At 38.1% G+C, this 22,973-nt stretch overlaps 1 protein-coding gene across 1 annotated transcript in view; it reads right to left on the reverse strand.

The window, feature by feature from the left end:
• Positions 1-22,973, reverse strand: part of LOC146000420 (uncharacterized) — a 76,663-nt gene that overhangs the window by 19,640 nt on the left and 34,050 nt on the right. Inside the window, exon 3 of the mRNA XM_083138027.1 lies at positions 8,901-9,079. Coding sequence (XP_082994153.1) covers positions 8,901-9,079 — 179 coding nt within the window. The remainder of the gene's footprint in view (positions 1-8,900; positions 9,080-22,973) is intronic.

The raw sequence follows: 22,973 nt of genomic DNA on the forward strand, positions 1-22,973 counted from the left end.
TTAGAGAATGCTGATAGCAGCCAAGGTGCGAGGTATTTAATTTTTCATTTTGTTTAGCTTCTGTATTGGGGAAAAGTAAGCAGTCATCAAGATATTATAATGGAAGCACTGTTTGCATGTATTGTTATAGTAATTCCTAAGATCTACGATGATTTAGCCAAATAGCCTATCTTTAATTTCCAATACATTTCGCCAAAAATTAAGGGTGCAAACTTCCTCAACAACATTACAAATAGTGGCGAAGGTTTTATGATTTAAAACACTATATCACCAAAATGAGCAGATTTACACTTAACATCGACATTTAAAATTGTTGCTTAATCCTTCAGATAATGTAGACAAGTCAAAAAGAAAGAAAACGAAGAGACTGCTAGTAGAAACTAATATTTATCTTGACACACATGTAAGCGAGTATGGATATTGAAAATAAATTATAATACTGTTAAAAACTCCTACAGGTAACTTTTAAAACAATAATTTTAAGTTTCGTGAATTGCTTGATTGATTAATTTGCTTTATTGTATTTCGCTTTTTGTACCACTTTTGGCTAATTTGCAAAGATGAAGATGAGTGATGATATGATGAAAGTGATGAATGGTCACTCACAAACATCCATGCCCAGGCCAGAATTCGAACCCGGAACCCCCTGGTGTCGTAGCGTGATGTGCTAATGACTCAGCCACAGGGGCCAGCTCGTGAATTGCAATTTGAATCATGAAGTTTGAGCATTGCCAGAGACTTGCTTACCAAGCTGCTGTGAAATTACAAATGGCTACTACTATTATATATATAAAAAAAACAAAAAAAAAACATATTCGTCAATATCATGGTTAGTAGAAATGGTGGAGATTAATTCTTAGGAACACGTAGGGATGTGCCGAAGCCGATTACAGATGAAAATCGGCAGAAATTGACATATCGACATCAGCATTGGTAAAACTACGATATTTAAACGTGTACAGATTATACTAGAGTTTTACCTTCTAATAAGTTTTATATTCTAGTTTTGTAAGATTTATTGAACATTTGGTTATGATTCGTCATTATTGTAGAGTTTTTGTAATAAAATTATTGCAAACTCTCATTCAGAGGATCAAACTAAGTCAAAATCTGAAATAAAACAGTACATTGCTGAACCACAATCTGTTGTATTGGAAATTCAAAAATGATTATTCAAACCTGAAGCAAATTCTGAGAAAGTACTTGGACATACCTGCTGCATCAGTATTCAGTGATTGAGAGTTCAGTATTGCTGAACAGATTTGCGATAAGAGAAGAAATAGGTTACTTCCAGAAGTGCTACCAAAACTCGTGTTTCTGAAGTTGAATCTGGCAGCAGTAAATTGCCAAAAATTGCATTTCAAAGAACTGCTTGTGTACTAATGTTAAATCTCTTGAGAATCCATGTTCTTAAAGGTTCACATAACCACCATTTGTAGATGCAAATGTACATTCGCATCTCTTGAGAATATGTATGTATATACATATGATATGCAATAGAAATGTACATAGCAAATTTGTTTTTGTCATGCTGAAAATAACATCCCATTTCTGTTTAATAATCTCATGTATCGGAATCGGTTAAATAGCGGTATCGGTTCCAAAAATTATCGGTGAGTACCTCGGCATCGGTAAATTTTCAGCTTCGTCACATCCCTAGGAACAGGCAAAATAATTTCCAATGAGGAGAGAAGTAAGGCATTTCAATAATTTAAACAGGAAAAAATGTATTGTTTACCGTAGTAATGTTTCCTTGTTTTTGAGGGCATTGATGGGTGAGGAGGGGGAGGGGCTGTTAAGCGGAAACTATAATAATTCACAGTAAATGAAAATTGGCCTGTGTTTTGTAAATGTATGTTCGGTGGGTGTTCTGGCAGACTGACTAGTACAGTAGAAGGTCCCAGGTTTGTATTCTTCATAAAACATGAATTATTGTAATTATTCATATTTCTTGTTTTACTTTAGTTTATTTTTTCCCTTGTACTCTAAAATTTATTAACGAAATATATCCTGACTTCACTAGAACAGTTCTGTACCATTCAAATTTGTATAGCTAAAATATAAATTATATTTATACAATAAAGGAGAAAAGGTTAATTTAAAAAGCAGAGGAATCCTTAAACATTTGCAGAAAAGATGCCCAAGGTTTATTTTATTTATTATATAATATTCTAATATATAATATATAATAACCCATGGTGCGACAGCCCTCGAAGGGCCTTGGCCTATCTCCCGATTGCCAGTTTCCCACCGGTAATGGGGTGATGTGTGGTCAGCATGTGTTCTTTCTGAATTAGTGGTTGATGTATCAATGATTCACATTTGGGAGGTCGTGGGTTAAAATTTTTTGGCTCAACATTCTGAGGTTATCCGTGGCCTCCTTCAGTCACTCCCGATGGATGGTGGGGTGATACATTTGATGAACGCCGCTTACCACTTTCTAGGGCTTTCCTGTGTTCTGTCATCTTCTGTCATAACGTCCAGATGAATGACGTTAACAAATCGATCAGCATAGGTTTTTGTAGCCTTGTTTAAAACTTGGTAAACAGTGATATGTTTTTGCGAGTATTGACGCCGGAAAGTTGATAGTTGTTGATAGTGACAACTTGAAAAGTTTCAGCTCTTAATGTTAATTAAATTTGCTTACTATTTTTGTCCTCAGAAACTCTAGACAAATCCCGAGAGATAATCTTGTTACTTGGCTAGTGTAGGGCACTCACCGTTTTCTTCTCTGTGATTGTTATCAACAAATTGGTTCTCAATGTGTTTGTATCCCCCACGGTCTTGTGGGTGGGGGGTAAAATTTTCTGTGAATTTAGGCTGGGTGTGAACACTCAACGATTTACTCCACTCGACGCCACTGCAAATATTTTCTTTCAATATAAGAACATTTGCTGTAGAAAATTTAGAATAATGGATACTGATCAACTACAATGTTAATATAAATCGATAAGTATGAAAAAGTTCATTCCTGTTCACTATATTTTGGTATCTTTCTTTTATTTTATAGTTTCTTTTTAATTGCCTGTTTCGTCATTTATTGTACATGTATGCCTGACTACCTTAGAGGTGTTTAATGCCTATAAATGCAACCCTGCTTGTTAGGGTTTGAAAATGAGTGTGATATTAGCTCTCAATCCCTCAAGATAATAGTAGAGTTATCTCTAAGAAGCCCAGAAATCTTTCCATGACTCTCATTGTTGATATTCGGAGAAAAGCTTCAACTGTAACAGCAGAAGGCCATGGTCACCCAAAGGTAAAAGAAAAGAATGGGGTGGGGGAATTCATTATTTAGGGAAATTGGTGTATGTATTTGAAATGTATGTGTGGTCTTCATAACATACCCTGGTACACACTGGCATGGATTGATTTGAAATATCTTGAAAATTGAATTTAAAAATGTGGCTCATCCAATTCTATTTTATAAACCTATGAACCAATTAACTTATAAAAATTAGTTTATCATGTTTTACCTGAACTAGTCACATAAAATAGCTTATGGTATGCAGAGGCTATATCATAACTAGGCTGTGAATTTTATGACCATAAATTTTCAATAAATATGCCCTAAATTGTAAAAAATATGCCCTAAGAATATTAAATCGAGTACTTGGGTGAGTCCATATGAAGGAACAAAAATCCACTTCTGAAGTGGTTTAAGTTTACAAAGAATATTCTTTTATGTTTTAAAAAAAAGTGAAAATATGTTTGAATATGACAAAAATGATTAAAATAGGCTCAATCACATAGAAACCCAAAAATACATGTGTGTTTCACCATCCCCAAAAAATATGTGATATCATGATCATGATTTTTGGGAGTCCTGTTCCTAGTCATAACTTATTGAAATCTTTGTGAAAATTGTGGCTGAACTCGGTCTTTAGCCATAAGCGTAACTTGGCGGAAGCAAGGGGGTGCACTTGTCCCCCCATAATTTTCAGGTGTTAAGTAAAAGAGAGAGGTTTGTGCCACCTATAAAATAACAACTTTCTCTCAGAGGGGCGGATGCCTACACGGTGTCCCTCCCAAGCCAAGAAAAAGAAGTATAAGGTATGCCCAAATGAAAAGAAGACCTTTGCTGTAGCGGCATTGTATCTAATCGAATAAGGTACTGATAAATGGTGCGGTGTTTGTCCTAGTTTGCAGGTGTAGCAAACGGCTTCGCCTGTTGTTTCCTCAGTTGGCAAGAGTTGTTTTGCGTGGAGGGGTGCAAAATGGATTCCTCCAGATCAGCGCAGAAAACTGTAATACTGCTCCAGGACAATGCTAGGCCACACCTTGACCTGCTGAGAACATTTCAATGGGAAGTCCTCACACATCCTCCGTACAGCCCTGATATTTCCCCATGTGACTCCCAATCTTAGGCTCCTTAAAAAAGTCACTGAAAGGTCAACAGTTCACATGTGACAAGGAAAAGCAGAACACTGTGGAAAACTGGATCCGTAAGCAACCCAGGAGTTTCTACACTGAAGCCATCCACTCCCTTCCTACGTGCTGGGATCAGTGCATCAATATCAATGGCAATTATGTGTATCATTTACACATTAACTGTATTTCACATATTATGTCATGCAAATATTCTGTCATAAAATATTCTTTAGATATAACCGTAGTCTCCTTTTCATTTGGGCATACCTTATTTATTTCTTCTGTCCTCAACAATCCCTATCCCTTATCTAAAGTTATTTTCAGTGCCCTGATCTTTCTACCCTCCCTTATCTTTCAGCGCCCGTGGCATGAGCTATGCCCACATAGCTACAGCCTCACCATGCATGTTGTAAATGTTACAATGTTTGCTATATTACATTGTAACTGTGCAAGTTATTCTTCAGTGTGAGATCGCTCCCCTTATCCTCCTGCAAGACGCCCAGTGGAAAGTGGTTGCCCCCACACCCATTGAATCTGCCCTTGCAGCAAGCTTTAAGATTGGTTGTTTGCCTAAAGTTATTTTCATCACCCGGATCTTTCGCCACCCGGGCCAAAGATTTAGGCACACACTGACTCACCAGCCCAGGATTTTTAGAAATATTGATGGACGCATTGAAGACACTTGCACAAATGTCTGTGACACATACAGTGCAGATCATGTCAGTTCCCATCTAAAAGAAAACAATAATTGGCGAAACATCACAGTTGAGCAAACAACTGATATGACGCAAAATCTTGTTTAGTGCAACAGACAGTTTTTGACCAAATGTTTACTGACTCTTGTGGCTCATTCTTTCAACATCTGAGAGGTTGTTCTCCATCCTATATCGACGAAAGCTGAGGTGGAAAACATACCTAACGATGAGAACTGTGCACAGATTACACCAGAGGAAGTGTTAAATATATTTTTAAAAAGCCAAAATGTAAGGAGCATATTTTTTAAATAATTGTAAATTACAGTTGAAATTAGGGATGTGTGGAATTGTATTAATAGTTATTGTGAATCATAGAGAGGCATTGTTTGAGTACTTCCCCTGGTGCCAGGAAAATAAAAAGTCAGGAGGCAGAGTTGTCGGGAATATTTTCTGGAGGCAGTCACAGTCAATGTAGTTCTAAAAACTATATGAAAATGCCCATTTGGGCATAAAGTGCATTTATTTATGTAGTTTTACTGTCCGCTGGAGGGGATGGTAGGGGGACAGACTGGTTGAGTGATGTTTTCCTCCCTGCTCCAAGGGGCTGTCACTGTTTTGCATATGTCCTGTAAAATGTTTCAGAGTTAACTTTATTTTATTCCAACTGTGTGAATTATTTACCAGTATCTGAAGAAATCAAATTAGGCCCTGGGCAGTCACTCTTTACGCCACTCCCAAGGTCTTTTGGGGACAGACCTCCACTAATACCTTTAATTTGCCCTTGATTCAGAACCCAATGTGTTGTCGTGAATGTATGCAAGTAACAACACTGTTTGAACCCAAACTTTGTTTTTTGTGGAAGGTCATTCAACTGATTTTCGAATTTGAATGATTATCTTCAAAACATGCTTGACAGTCTCTGTGAATTCAGCAAGCTGTGAGCGCTTCTTTATTGCCTCTGAAGATTCCGGATGTGTAGAGGCAACGCTACTGGACAAGAAAGACTTCACCACATTGATATGTTATGTACTCATATCTCAAATATTTATTAGCTGATTTTGATTTTGACTAGAGACTGCAACTTCATTAGGACCAGAAGCTTTGCCCATACTGATGTGCCATAATATGGTATGTACCATACTTGCTTGCCTTAATTTAACATACAATAACTTGTATTTTGGGAAAACTTCAGATTCAAGGCTCTCTCTAAGCTTATAAATTGCGTCTCTTCCACAATTCAAACTTTGCTGTTTCTAAAATTTCTATTGGGCTGTCGTGGATACTATTTTTATGAGATATAAAACTTACCAGTTCTGCCCCCCCCCCCCCCAAGTTAGACCCCAAGTTACGCCCATGTCTTTAGCATTCTGTGCCAATGCTCTACCATTGGCCTACAAAGATAAGATCTGGTCCCCCCTTTTTTCCTCAACTTTTCTGGTCAGAACTTGAACCAGGAACGTTAACTGGGAAGATCATGAGTTGACTGTTCAACATACATGGACAGGCAGGCCTGAATTTAAGGGAAGCTTAAGGAGACATAACTTCTGGGCTCCCATCTATCAAGGGTGCTCCACTGGGAAAATAGCCTTTAAAAGGCCATATATATATATATATAATTTAGAACTACATAATTTGTATTCATGTCCAGATATTATTAGAATAATTAAATCAAGAAGACTTAGGTGGGCAGGCCATGTGGCACAAATGGGAGAGGAACGAGGAGTTTACAGGATTCTTGTTGGGAAACCTGATGGTAAGAGACCTGTAGGAAGGCCAAGACGAAGATGGAGGGACAACGTTGAGATGGACCTAAGGGAAATCGGTAGGGATGGAAAAGAGTATATAGAACTTGCTCAAAATAGGGAAACATGGAAGGCCTGTGTTGCTGCAGCCATGAACCTTCGGGTTTAAGAAGGCTAGAGAGTTAGTTAGTTAGTTAATATATATATATGTATATATATATATATATAATGGATAAAAGCAAGGAGGGCCAAAAGGGCTAAGTAAAAATCAAAGAAGGTAAAAGGAAACACTCACCGGACAGTAGAAAAATTCAAAATTTTCGCTAATTTCATAGCATCATAGGAACCGGAAGTTGATGCTATGAAATTAGCGAAAATTTTGAATTTTTCTACTGTCCGGTGAGTGTTTCCTTTTACCTTCTTTGATTTATATATATATATATATATATATATATATAAAGATATTTAAAAAAATATATTTGAAATGTGGAAATTTTTAAAAATCTGACATAATTTGACCTAACAGTTATAACTGAAATCATACAGGGTGGCTCAAAAAGTCACTTAACACCCCCGATACAAGGCCTCTGCAGCACGCAACATGGAAATGTTGATGACCAATTGTTATCAGGCCAAGGGGGAACCACATTGACGCCACCCATGCAGTCGGCGGCCATCTTGATGTCCGCCATCTTGAATTCAACTTCAGAATTTTAAATGGGAAGAGGGTGATATGATATATCAGATCAGGCTATAATTTCACAAGAAATGCAATGGTGGAGGTTTTTTCGACATATCTTTAACTAGTAAAAAGTTATGACTGAATTATTGTACCAATTTGCTCCTTTTCGAGGTGTTAGAAAAATGCCTTAAAATTTGTTTAGCGCATTGGTAATGCATCGAGATGAAAGTGATGTCTAGGGAGAGAAGTTTGCATGCCATTGCACACGATTTTAATCGGATACATCTACGAAGAGCTGCGCATTATGAATGGTGGTCGTGAACAATTTACAGTGTGATGCTTCCATTGAATTAAAAGTCCTTCACAGTGACAAGGCTAATGTTTATGTTCATAAGGAAGTTCATAAACAGAATATACGACCCTTGTCATCTGATAAAATAACTTTGGACAGAAACTGCTTCACCACATTCCCATAGTGTTCTGGTGTTCCTACCTATTGAAAAAAATAACTCTGTAAAAAGTACCTTTTTCTATAAGCAAGGATGAAAAAACCTGTTTATTTAACAAATCCAAGTAGCCCTAAGCATTTAAGGTTCCGTTGATGAAAAATTTACTAACCAATCGTGTTCCACACAGCACGACACACCATTAACTTACCAGCACTAACCGTTCAGCTTTGATCTGTCGAAAATGGGTTATCAGATAAAAAGCATCGAATATTCTGTTTATGAACTTCCTTATGAACATAAACATTAGCCTTGTCACTGTGAAGGACTTTTAATTTAATGGAAGCGTCACACTGTAATTGTTCATGACAACCATTCATAATGCGCAGCTCTTTGTGGATGTATCCGATTAAAATCGTGTGCAATGGCATGCGAACTTCTCTCCCTAGACATCACTTTGATCTCGATGCATTACCAATGCGCTAAACAAATTTTAAGGCATTTTTCTAAAACCTCGAAAAGGAGCAAATTGGTACAATAATTTAGCCATAACTTTTTACTAGTTAAAGATATGTCAAAAAAAACCTTCACCATTGCATTTCTTATGAAATTTGATATATCATATCACCTCCTTCCAATTTAAAATTCTGAAGTTGAATTCAAGATGGCGGACATCAAGATGGCCGCCGACCATGCGGGTGGCGTCAATGTGGTTCCCCCTTGGCCTGGCAACGATTGGTCATCACCATTTCCACGTTGCGCGCTGCAGTGGCCTTGTACCGAGGGTGTTAAGTGACTTTTTGAGCCACCCTGTGTATTATGTATAACCCCTTTGGGCCTCCACATATATAGAAACCAGGGCTATATCACGATGGTTAGTTGACAGATTCTTAAATTAGCAACTATGCTGAATATGAACATATATCTTTATGCATATAATGTAGTAATATCTTGAATATACCCTCACCTTGCTTCACTATCTTCATTTATACTTATGATGCCCAAGCATCTCAAAGGCGTCCTGTTTTGATTATCCAGTTCCTTTACACTGATGTTTGGGCAGTGAATAAGAATAAGAATTGTATCTGCAGACCAAACAGCCATTGCACAATGAAGAGGAGTGAATCCATTTTGCATACGGCTCAGCTATTTTGTAGTAAAGAATATTATGCTATTAGTACATGGAACAATGTATTGATAAATATTACAACTTCTAGGTAAATGCATTAAATTTACACAGAAATCTCTTTGCATCATACACTAAACAGTGTTATCACTTTCTTTTTTCTTTAGGTGTTGTTTCCTGCTAAATCCATGAATCCGATTATTCAGTATTGTGTGTATTCATACTTTCAAACTTTATGATATACTTGCTTGAAACTCGATTAACCTTTTCTTTTTATTGTCTAACCAGTGGTGTGGCATGATTTCTTCAAAAATATTATCAACCATCAGTACGGCAATTATGGTTGCTAGACGTTATCATCTCTACCCTCCCCCCCCCCCCCAAATGCCTTTGATCTACATTTTGTTTTCAATCCACTCAGTGATTTAGCCACAAACACTCCTAAAAAGAACTCACGAGAGAGTTACCGTGAAAATCCAATGAATAGTAGTCATCCTTGTCAATTCTTCATCTCTGTTTCTTTACAATTGAGGTAGACAGGGGAAGAAGAAGAACCACACATTTCTCAGGTCAGATTGTCGTTTGTGTGGTGAGCAGAGGACAGAATTCCGCTCCTCCAGCAACAGTCAGTTTGTGGAAGTGAAGTCCAGCTGTACATACTACTGTTGCCAACTTAGTTTGTTGGAACAAGGTTTGACCAAAACACGAATCACATCAAGGCAGGGGTGCCACAGAGGGGACGTGCCTGCATCATGGGAATTTTTTGGGGGGACAAAATTTTGTAGTTCGCTACCAATTCTATATATCTACACACAAAAATGGGTGGTTATCGTTATTATTTACAGTTTTTTCTACCTACCTGTGGTTGGTCGCGTCGATGGGGTTGAAATGAAACACCACTTCTTATCTTATGCCTGTAGAATTGGTAGAATAAGAAGACGGGGGGGTGGGGGTACACGTGATTTTCACATTAATACAAGGTGACTCAAGCAGACAAACTGTTAAGAAAAAGGTTCAGTGCATTAACAATAGTAGTAAGTCTCTGCAGTTTTGTACATTTTATGTTAGCAAACATGAAAGTGAGCCGTGCTTTTTCTTTTGTTTTAATTTCAACTGCAATGAAAGGTTTCGAATGTCAAAGGCTTTTTTTATTTCCGGCATCTCGGCCAGTGTCTGGTGTTTTTTTTTTTTTGTGGTGTCCCTGTGCTACGACTGACTGGTTAACTTAATTGTAATATGCTGTCAGTTTTCGTTGTCTAAAGCTTACGTATTTCGAAAATTTAATATTTTAAAAATGAAAACAAATTATCGACATTTCAAACTATATTTGTGTGTGTGGGGGGGGGGGAGGTTATGATGAATAATTCTTTTGGGGGAAATTTTGATGAACTACTTTGGGGGGATGCATCCACAGCCTTGGGGGGGGGGATGGGCACCCCTGTACTGTATCAAGGTACTATCACTTCTTTGCCTAACCGGTCTCAGTTGTAGTTAAATCCAGCCTTGTCTTTGCAATCTAGCTCTAGTTGCTTTGGAGACATAGTATATACCCATTTTATGTGGGATTTAGCTCTTTTCTGCCAATCCAATGTGACAACACTGGCCTGTTCTGGCAGGCCTGAACAGTAACAGTGCCCATTCAGGCATATGAATAACCCTGTAGCACAGTTTGCCCCAAAGTCTTCCCCCACTCTTCCCTTGCATTGGCACCCTCTCCCCTTGTTACCTTTTCAGGGTAGCGGAAATGGCCTCCCTCTTTGCTTCTGGAGAAAGAATGTCCTCTGCAATATATACTCAACAGAGGTGAGGCGTCCGGTCATCGGGAGATGCGGCGATGACAAAGCAAAATAATAAAAATATTGCTTTATAAATATTTTAGAGAAGAAGAAAAAATAAATCAGAATATTCGCATATTTGAGTGAAAATTAGTCTAGTAACACCATTAAACAGTTAGAAATACGCAAGAGATTTGCTAAGTTTAGCACATCGAAAGGAGAGACCAGTTCTACGCTCCCTCCCCCCCATGCCCAACCATCCCGCTGTGTTTCCGTTGAGTGCAATGGTGTCAGGCGGGCCAGCTCATCGCAGCAGGTCTGTGAATCCAAGGTCCTTCGACCGCTTTTTCCCCTCTTTTGAAGGTCTGGTCATAAGATACCTTTTTTTTCAGCCTCCTTGTTTACAAACACAGCAGGGTTTTTGTGACATGAAGATGAAACTTCTCAGAATGTCCAGCACTGTAAAGCATGCAACGCTCTTGTTTTTTGAGAGAAAAAAAAAACATATTGAAGAGCATCACAATGCAACTTACATAGAATACATGAAAGTAATGGTGCATAGAAAAAAATATAAGTAAGCAATAGCATACATTTCCCCACAGTTACTGCTTGAAAGAACTGAAAAAAAGCAGTTCTGGATCCATTCTATTTTCTTCATAGTATTTCTTCTTTTAATTTTTTTGGATCCTGTGGTTCAAATATCGATTTGGGGGGGGGGGGGGAATGTTCTTGGTTTACAAAACATGAAGTACTTCCTGCTGTTTTGTGTTTACTATGCTTACAAATGACAAGATTGATCAAGATTTTTGTTCTCAAGGTGATAGACATACTTACTCAAACAGAACCTTTTCCTTAACATATCTTACTTTCACACCAGGGATGGCCAAAAATATCAGGATTCCGGAAAATCTAAAAATCGTGATTCAAAAATTCTACTACCCAGATTTCGGAAGAAATCCGAATTTTGGAGAGAGAAGTTTAACAATTTTTCCATTTTGTTTTAGAATAGATTTAGCCATCTCTACTTCACACATCATGTACGAACATTGTTATCATCATTATCAATGTAGGAATACCCCCTTCCCCTTCCTGGATTGAAAGATTGACTCTGACGTTTCGCAAGTCTTGTGGTGACTACGTAAAAATGTCAGGCTTCACCACTGATACTCAATGGCAAGGCTGTTGGTTAACATATGTAACAATGCCGTTATTTTATTTAAATAACTTTTTAATTCTTCACACTTTGCTGTTACCTGCGGTAACACCAGTTACATGCACGCCACGCCTCTGTGTCTAGCAATAAACATTATTGCATTTCTTGAACAATGGGCTAGATCTTTACTGTCAGTTTTTAACTGGCATCTGTAGTGTAATTTAAAAATTGGAAAAATTATGGAAACAAAACTATATTAAAAGAACTAAACTTAGTGATGCAATAGCGTTTTGGCCTGCTCAATAGCAGAGTGCTGTAAGTAGTCAACCTCTCAATCTCACCACTGAAGTTCCTGAGTTCGAGTCCTGGCCTGGGCATGGGTGTTCTTGTGAGTGTCCCTTTATCAATTTCATCTAATCATCATTCATGCTCATCCTCACAAACAGACACAAATGGCAGAAAAGCAACTTTAAATTAAACAACAATTCAAATCAACACATTGAGCTCCATTGTCACTCTTACCTACTTTCTGGGCCAGATATGTTCCGTTAGTAGCATAGAATTTATTTTGTATATTTCATACAATGCAAATTACCTTTTGGAGAGAACCTCAATGAATCACAATTTAGAGTGGAACGTTTTCTCTTGTAAAGGATAAAGGTGCAAAACTTAATGATGTTGAGATAATAAATTTTAAATTGCCAAATGAGATTAGAAGTACACTACATGCAAATCATTTTTTTTTTAATTTCATAAATTATTTTTGCAAGTAAAACATGGACAAAAATAGAAATACAGGGTGATTCCCTCGCTAGAGGCCCCAAACTTGTGTCTATAAAACTGCCATTTACTTAAAGTTTGTATTGAAAATTTGTATGCACATACCTTGAACAATGTAAAACAGGATCTGCTCATATCCGATGCTGAAAATGGTCCCCTTCCACATGCAAGCACTCTTGTACACGTCTCTCCAAATTCTGTAATACTTTTCTTAAAGTGGCGTCAGTAATGGATTCAATCTCTTGACGTATAGCTTCTTTCAGGGCTGCGATTGTGCATTTTTATTATTTTTTTTCAGCTTTTTGACACGTGGATGTGGAATAGGGAAGATTAGTTTCTTGGGAAAGTCTTCGCAATGATTTTGATGATGATGCCAGTAAACGCTACTTTACATTCTGTTTTGTCTCTTCGTCTTCAGACATTTTCCGGCCTCCTGAATGCTGTGTGACAAGACTTCCTGTTGTCTCTTATTTTCTTACCAATTTCTGGATACAACACTTTGAAGGTACATGTCTCACACGAAATTCAGTCTGAAATGCCCTTTGGCATGGTTTAGATGAACCAGTTTGCCAGTATTTACCTATGAGGAACACACACTCTTCTATTGTGTACATTGTAATTCCTATACATTCGATCCAACACTACCGAAATACATTGTCACGGAACACAACAAATGAAGGTCACTGGAAGAGTCCAAACCTATTGCGAAAGGTTAGATCCTGTTTTACATTGTTCAAGATATGTGCACACAAAATTTCAAGACAGTTTTATAGACAAAAGTTTGAGTCCTCTAGCAAGGGAATCACCCGATACAATATTTGTAAATATAATTTTTATACTTTTAATATATTTTACGTGTGCATTTTTTTAAAATGGATGAACAAGTTTACTACTTAATACATAACTTCAGATATTACTTCATCCTGAACTAGAATTAAGAATACATATTACACTTTGCTTGTCAGAGAAGAAAGGGTGTATTCAGTGCATAATGAAATACTGCCCTCTATTATTGTACATTTTTTTACTTTATAATTCTGAATGTAACACTAAACCCTTCCAAATGAACAGTAAGGCTAAAGCACATATGAAACATATGGATCAGTAACAGTGGGGCACAGGGAATATTGTACTCCTTCAAACTTTCGGGAAGGTATTACAGTATTCCACTTGAAGTCACCTAATTGTAACTTATGTATCTTCAAATTTCTTCTTGAATTTTATTTCACCCACATTATATGCAAAACCGTTCAATATTTGAATCTATATACTTCATTAGGAAACATATTTTTAACTATTCTTTTAAAAAATTATGATATATTCTTAAAAGTGATTTTTGTGTAAGAGGTTTCAAGAGATCTATAAAACTTCTGAAAAAGTAAACAAGTAAATCTATGAGCTTCTTCTGAATTCACATGGAAGGCAAAGAAATGGAAAAGTAAAATGAGTCAAGAACATGCAATCTAGCTTCACCTATTTTGAGGTTAATCCAGTATTTTGAAAATTGCACCAAAGCCAACCATCACTCCTCAGGGTTGACCTCATACCTTAAGGATATAAATGGAATATGTTCCTGTAACATCAATATAAGCCTTAATATTAGCAATCCTTCTGTTTGGATCGGCTGAGTGATCAATGAGTGTGCTTGCTACCTCATGGTTGTTGAAAACAGCTGCTACATGAAGTGCTGTCACACCTGCGACATCCTCTACATTTGGATCAGCCTCGTTATTCAAAATGAATTCAGCAAGTTGCCTGTTGTCATACCAAGTGGCCAAGTGGAGCATGGTGGTGCCCTCTTCATCTGCAAAATTTGGGTCGAGCTTGGGAGCCCATCGAGACAGGACCTTCTCGCTGTTTCCCAAGGCATATTCCCACAGCTTTCTGTTCAACTTATAAATGAGGGCTCCATATCTGTCATTGTCATCCACTTCTGACTCATGCTCATGTAGATGCATCACATTTCCAAAGCTTAATCCTGGCATATTCTTTTTGGAAAACATGATTTAAGAATCTGGAAATAAAATTAAATCTATTATAAACAAAGGTTACTGCAAGACATCTAAAATACATATGTACATATGTGTTTGTGTGTATGTGTGTGTGTGTGTGTGTACAGGGTGGATCAAAAAAAAGAATTTCAATTTCAAAGACATACAGGGCTAGAAAGTTACATAGGGCATAAAAAAACTGAATATCCCTACTCCTTTTGTCTTCTTTTAGTTGTAGTAAAAATTGGTTCTGTTTGAAATGTGTATGTTTGTTCTACTGAATGATATATAAAAGAGTGCGAGAATAGCAGAATTTGTCCATTAGTCACGGAGGGTGAGAAGAGGCTGAATTCTCTTTTTACAGCAAGAATCCTATTTCCACCTGTCAGATTAGAAATGTAGTATCAAGTTTCCTCAGAGAACGATGGTAGTTAAACATATTTTTTTGTGTAGTAGGTAAGTAGACCTTGTAATAAGTTACATGCAATCAGAGTAGACATTGGCATACTGGGTGAGAGAAGTTGATGGTAGCTACAGCTTTTCTTTGGCACAGTTTTCTCCCTGACAGATGTATAAAAAGATATCAAGATTTTTGTAGAGAAAGTCATAGAAAGGCCATATCTTTCCTTTGGCTGTCATTTCTTCCCTTACAAAGAATTTTGGGTACACAATTGGAACAAGATCCTCTGAATGTATCAAGATACAATTGGAAGAGACTCTTCCTGTTAACCATGCATATTTATATTAGATGAACACTTGTAAGTTTCGTATTTTGTCACACACTTGTTACAGTGGAATATTTGGGGAAAACTGATTAAAATTTCATTTAATCTACATCAACGTGCTTATGGCTAAAATTCCTTTAAGAAAATTATATTTTAGTAAGGGGTGCCTATATATATTTTTTTTTTTGAGCCAACCGTACTGAAAATGGTTGGCCAAAGGTTGGCCCAACGTAGAAACATATGGTTGGCCAACGGTAATTTTGGCCGAGGTTCCAACATTGGGTCAACGTGTGGTTTTTACATTGGGCCAAAGTGTGGTTTTTACGTTGTGCCAACGTATGTTTTTATGTTCCCTACTGAAAATTCTATCTACTGTTTTCAGTAGATCAATGGGTGTTTTGAAACATCTAATGTTTTCAGTAGATCAACTGTAATGCTGATGTTTTCTACTGTTTTTAGTAGCCCAACTGTTTCTACAGTTTTCATTAGATGAACTGTACTGCTGATGTTTTCTACTGTTTTTGGAAGTCCAACTGTTTCCTCTATCTTAAGTAGTTGAACCACGTTGAACTGTACTCTTAACGTTTTCAGTAATAAAATTGTACAACTAACATATTTTATTGTGTTCAGTATATTGCTGTCTGAAAACAGTACTCTTGTCAGTAATGAAAATTTTGTTATCTATACAACTGGAAATGCAATGGAAAAATCATATAAACAACTACAATAATTGTATGGTAAAGCATGTGGAACTTGCTACTTAAGAATGTGTTCACACAACAAAGAAATCAAACAAAGTGAACGTTTTTAAGTGTGTAGCTTCATTGTGGTTAATGCACTTGTAGAAAATTGAAAAACATACTCTTTTATACATAAGTTGACATATTGTTCTTCCTATATTCACACGAAAACAGCAAAAAATTAGTTGAAATGAAGACCTAACCCTCAATGCTTGAAAAATCAAAACAAGCAAACACTGTTGACTACATTGATCAAAAAATGGATCCTTTCTGCAATTACATTACACAGATATAATAATAACCATGGAAATCAACTGATGTGATCATGTATTCAAACTGCTAGCTGCTTTAAGGTTGAGTTATTTCTTAAGAAAGAATTGTAGTAACTTATTCATTAAGATATATCTGACTTCAGTGGTATTCATTAGAAAACAGTAGAAATTCAGTTCATGTACTGTTTTTCCAAATCACTTCAAAATCACTGAAAATATGGTGTCAAGAATTGATTTGTCGATTCTTGGAGTCAATAAATGATTTTATAATATATTGTAGCAAGTATTATACATTATTATTTGCATTGTTTTTTCAGTACAGTAGCCCTACTGCACAGTACAGTAGTCCTACTGTAGAGTACAGTAGCTGTATAGTAGATCTACAATAGGATTTCAGTGCTTTTCACAGTACACATTAGAAGGCATTTAAAAGCAGTAGAATTTGTCTACTGAAAACAGTAGAAATTTCCAGCAGGGTTGGCCCAACGTATTGTTTTACGTTGGCCCAACATACTGAAAATTAAAGAATGGATAGATTTGTGTTCTAATATATCCATAATTTGTTGTGAGGCCAAATGTAAACAATAGTACAAGTTATTTATGAAAATAAAAAATACACAACATTTTCTCAGTCACATGGTATCATTGTTTTCAAGGTACCATACCTTCAAGTGGTAGCACAAAAACTTTGTAGCGTTTACTTAGTTTTCCATTTTGCATGGAATTTAGTCTGCACATAGCATTGTTTAACCACCTTCACAATAATACCTGTAAGAATGTTCTTGTTCTACTACAGTTAAAGAGGCCAACAATAAGCAATTATCCCAACACATCTTTCATCCATGATGGCTGACAAAGGACTGATTGACTGCAAGTTAAAAATAGCTTCTACTTTCATTAAAAATATATTACATTTCCAGTATGTGCTGTGACTGAAATATTCGAAAAGAAACACTGTTATATGTATTTCTTTTACACTCTAGAATGTTTAGCATTCTCCTGAAAGTTGTATTAGAATGAAAAATTTGTTTTTAAAACTGATTTTGATTCACTTTTCCATGGTTAGGCAAACGTAAGACCAACATCAATTTGCCAACCAACGTAAAGCCCACCTTCCCTACGTAAAAACTGACGTTGGCCCAACGGTGGTAGTTACTTGGGTGATCACTCCCATACAAATTATTTGTGTATTTGTGTGCGTGCCAGTTTAGAAGAGTGTAGAACCAATCCCTGATTCCATTCTAGTTATAAGTAGTAAATCAGAAATAATCATATTACAGTTAAAACAATTGATGAAATATAACAATCTCACTGAACCAAATGTGAGTTAAACAATGAAACTATTTTATTAAATGATTTTGTCATCATATTGTGTTCAATTTTCAGAAATATAGTATTTTACATATAACACAGTCAAATTGTAGTAATTGTCACAGTGGTGAAGTATGTTAAATTTGAGTTCTCGCCCCCGAAGGTTTGAGTCCTGATCTGAGCATGAGTGTTTCCTTCTGAGTGTCCCTTCGTTAATTTAATCTAATGAACATTCATTCCTCATCTCATTGTCATGATTGATTTAAAAATTAAGAAAAGCAATGTAAAATATAAAAATTCAATTACAATTACTTTTTTGAATGACTGCACCTGCAATCAGATACTTTGAAAAGGTGAGTGGCAATGGGGCAACTGTGAAACTGATGAAGTGCGAACAGATACAACAGTAAGATGGATTAACTACTGAATCAACTTCACCAAATACTAGATGAAGCATGAAACCAACAACTCCAAACAGAATTAAGATCAAAGCCATATTTGAACAACTAATTAAACATGGAAGGAACAATTACATTTCTAATGACAAAATCCAAATGCTCAGATAGACAACAGTGTCACTACAGAATTTGTTTCGATTGGGCTCAAAGGTAGAGGAAATATTTGCAGGTGGGCTCTACAGCTTGACCTAGATGGGAAAAACCCTCTGGCACTGTCGTCCAATTTTCAACCTCAAGCAAGTGCAGAAAGTATGGGGGATGCAATTAGGTCACTCTTTGCCCCATCCCTAGAAAAATACCTTACTTGCCTCTCCCTGGAAAAAATCCTGAGAACATCTGTGTGTATAAGTCTAAATAAATATATAATCATAATGTTTTACAACGATATAAACACTGTATGCCATATACACCCTTAGATTCTAGATCCTGATGCCACCTATGCATGCCCTCTCTCTGGATGCTCATGCTAGAGCCCACCTCACCAATCCTGTCATGACAGCCCTGTGGAAAGGCAGTTCCGATTGAAGGGGAAGAAGTCAAGAAATTCCTCCCCCTTTCCCTTGGAGTTTCTGCTCTACTGTGGGCAGATTAAAGGGAGGACAGAAGCCCTGAAGCTAATAATAAGTCATCAATTAACATGCGAGTAAAAGGACGAATCTGAAGCAATCGCCTTTGAGTTTGAGTCTTTTCCTTTTTGAATGTCTCCTTTGTGCACCGACAGGTTAATAGGGACTGGACTTACAGTTTAAAGGGCATATTGTAGGCCTCCACTGGGTATCAAACCCAGGAACGATCAACAACGGAGTGACTTCCAAAGGTAACAAAGCTTTCCAGCCCCAGGAAAGAAGGTCATTCACTCACAACTAGGCTCTGCATGTCTACAGGCAAGAAGCTTTGTCCTGGTACAGTTCCCACCACTAGATGGTCTGTCATCTGCTGGAAGGCCTTGCTAGCTATCACGTGAGTGCTTCCCAAGCCTGTAGTCAGGCAAGGACCAGGGGGGCTCAGCCCCCTGGAACTGCCATCAGTCCCCCCCCCCCTGGCACCACCATCGAGCCCCTTGACATTAGGCAAAACTATTTTGTGTAATTTGTTTGCAGTGAAGAGTGAAAATGTAGACAACAGATATTATTTTGCTCACAACTTTGGTGAAGGATAAATTCACAGAACATGACCAACAGCTAACACATTTGTTCGGAGAAGTCTAAGAAGCGGCAAGTATTTAGAAGATTCTCTTCTCTAGTCTAGAAAGTTCTTTCACAGCGGAGCTTCTTTATCTGTACCTTCGCTGTCCCTGATGTGACTAAAGTCATCGTGCAAATTCCCTCTGCATCTGCATCTAAGGTCAACAGCTCCCAAGTTTTTGGAAGGAAGGGGAGTTTCATAGCTTTGGACGGAGGTGGAATGTACTGTAGGCACTATGATTGAATATTGTGCATTTTTCCTTGTGTGATATAAATATCTGTTTCATCAATAGCAGTATAGTGTGTGCAGTAAGGGATTATTTCAGTAGGAGTCAACACTTCAAAAATCGATTTTTAAAAAGATATAGAAAAATGAAGTATTTGTATGATATTTCTAAATTTCTTATAACTTATTACACACATAATTTCTTTGTAATCTTGAATTTGATTTTAATTTTTATTTTAATCTGTTCTATTGTATGGGATTTTATTCCTTTTGTATTTTATTGTACTTTCTTGTTCAATTTCTTTGTAATCTTGAATTTTATTTTATTTTTATTTTAATCCGTACTTTTTGGGATTCGGTGGTAGATCAGCAACAGCTGAAACTTGCCCAGCAATAAAGTCAATTCAATTCAATTTACCTTCATTTAATACTCTTAAACTTTCGAAAATTGGACTTGGTTTACAAAGCCACCCTGATAACTTGTGAGCCCCCCTGATAACTCGTGACCCCCCCCCCCCTTTGGAGATCAATTCTAGTTACGGGCCTGGTGCTTTCACCACTAAAAAGAGCGCTGAAATCAGTACATGCCTTGCTCTCTGCCAGTCGAAACTCCCGTTTCCTTGGAGAGGGGAATTTGAATACTTGATTGCCACATTTAGAGCGGAAAAGAAAGGCAACCAAACCAATACATATGGAGCAGGTATTTCAAAAGGCGACAGGAAAAGAATTTGACCTCTAAGTGCTTGAATATTTAATTGATATTGTTTGCTTACTATTTCGAATGACTTGTGCAGCCAACATGGTCAGTCGCCAAGTTTGCAGGAAACACTCATTTGGCAACAACTACCCGCAGACAACAGACCATCTTTGTGGTGGTGACTGCACTAGGATTAACATTATTGTTTATCAAGGACACTGAGTATTTCAAATTAATTCTAATGCGGGAAGGTGATAATTGTACTACTGGTAGGTCAAATGTTTGTGAAAAGAATAGAAAAATTTCATTTTTTACAAACTAGTTTTAATATTTACACCTAAAATTTACTTCTTTCTGTTATGTAGTCACCAGCAATAAAAATGGGACACCTATATCCTGATATACTTGCTTCCTTTCCTTGCAAGGTGTTATGTGTGTTGCCTAACTCTACGGAGGTGGTTTTTAAATGATTGATTTGCTTTATTTTACTTCGCTTCTTGTGCCACTTTTGGCTAATGTGCAAAGATGGGGATGAGTGATGATCAGTGCCTGAACTACAAGCTGCAAAATCCCGCAGTCCAGGGGATGCCGGAGACAAATAAGCCTTTAGGGGGCCCTCAGCCACTGGCATAGTAGATGATTCGTATATGCGTTTGTAAAAAATTAACGTAGTTACTCATGTGTACATAAACGAATACAATATATGCAGGTAAATGTAAAGTTCCCTGTCCATATAACACCCTGCCGTGGGCCCTACATATTTTCAATGTCGGCCATCTTGGAGGTGATGTGATCAGCACCATGCTGCGGCCACTTTTATCCCCCCTCACCCTGGTACCATTTGATTTGAGGCTGGGTGGACCCTAGAGCAACTTTATGTGGGGATAAAGACGGAAAAAATCCAACCTTAAATCACCAATACGGGTTTCCCGCGTGGCAGTAAATCTAGAATCAAATCAAGCTAGAATTTCACGAGAAATGCAGTGGTGAAGGTTTCTTCAAACTATCTCTAATCAGGAGAAAGTTACGACTGCATGATTGTAAAAAATGTATCGTTTTCTAGGTGTGAGAGAGAAAACAGTGTCATATATATATATATATATATATATATATATATATATATATATATATATATATATATCACCCCCTTCCCATTTAAAAAAAATAGAATTGAATTCAATATGGCGGATGGCCGCTTGGAACACACCAATGTGGTTCCCCCTAGGTCTAACCTGTTGATATCATGAACAAATGTATCCAGCCTAACTCCTTTACTCACCCTCTAGGCCCTTATATGTGACTCTGTCAACATGGGATCAAGAATTACACACACACACACACACACATTATTACATACAGGGTGATTCTAAAGGTAGGGTACAAACGAAAACCACATATACCTCCCATGAAATAGAGACGAAAGTGCCCCTTCCACTTTGCCGAGAGATGCCTCCGTGAGGAGCTAGAAAACGCCGAAAACGTGTGAAAATGAAATTCACACCGCTGTACAGCCAGTACCAGTGGAAATAGAAAGGCGGAACAAAAGAAGTCAAAAGGAACACCAAAGTCGCCCATCCGAAAAACACCAGGCGGCAGCTGCGCAACACATGCGCATGTGGTTCCACAAAGGAAATAGGAGTATCCCGCAAGACAAGTGAAGAAGGGAAAGGGTAGCGATCGACAACGGTAGGGACAAAAGAAGCAATGAAGCATAAAGTAACAATTGCACAGCGGGAAACAAACACCATGACTGAAGCAGTGCAGTCGAGAAAAGTAGTGCGGGGTTGCAGAACCACGAGGGGACGACGTAGGAAGAAGAATCACACCGAGAAAGCAAGCAAAGTGGTCCGTGACACTCGACAGGCAACAGACGCGTACATGGTTCGGGGCAGAAATGGCGGTGCAGCGCATGGGGAGTCCCCGAACACAGTGGGGAGACACCGCAGCAAGAACAAAGCACGGTGCAACAAAAGAGAAAGAGGACCGGACGGGGAATAGTACCTGCCAAGGAGACAACAAATGCGGGACGAGGGATTCGACGTAGCAGCACCGAGGGGATGTCACACAGAGGTCGTGCGCCAACAGGACAAATACAGTAACTACGGGCACAGGAGGTTATTGCCAATGAAAGGTGCACGTACAGATAGGACCACGTACCCCGTACAGACGTTGTTACAAACGTCGTGATGGGACCCAATCAGCCTCTTAGAAATGAAGTCGGAGGCACATCGCTTTGTTGGAGGGGGCAAAAGGCTACTGGAGTGTCGTACACCAATGGACGAGGTCGGAAAGTGCCCAGCCCGATCACCAGGTCCACCGTCCCCAGACCTGACGCGGCTGCTTGCTTCCGAGCCCAACCCCAGCCGAACAACTCGAGTCCCTCCTCGGCCGCAGTCTTCCGCTCCGAAACCAACCGTGGCCTCACACCACCGCAGCGGCACACTGCCGCGTGGGTGTGAGACCGGGCCAAGCGAGGCTGGAATGTAGCCGTGGAATGAAGCTACATGGGGGTATGCACGTCTGCTCAACTGCTGGGTCACCCCACATTGGTGTACACAAACACCACACGATCGTACGTAGTGCTCCCCCTCGGCTCGAGCAA

Source organism: Lepisma saccharinum, chromosome 16 (assembly GCF_977018435.1).
Source record: "Lepisma saccharinum chromosome 16, izLepSacc3.1, whole genome shotgun sequence".
NCBI lineage: Eukaryota > Metazoa > Arthropoda > Insecta > Zygentoma > Lepismatidae > Lepisma > Lepisma saccharinum.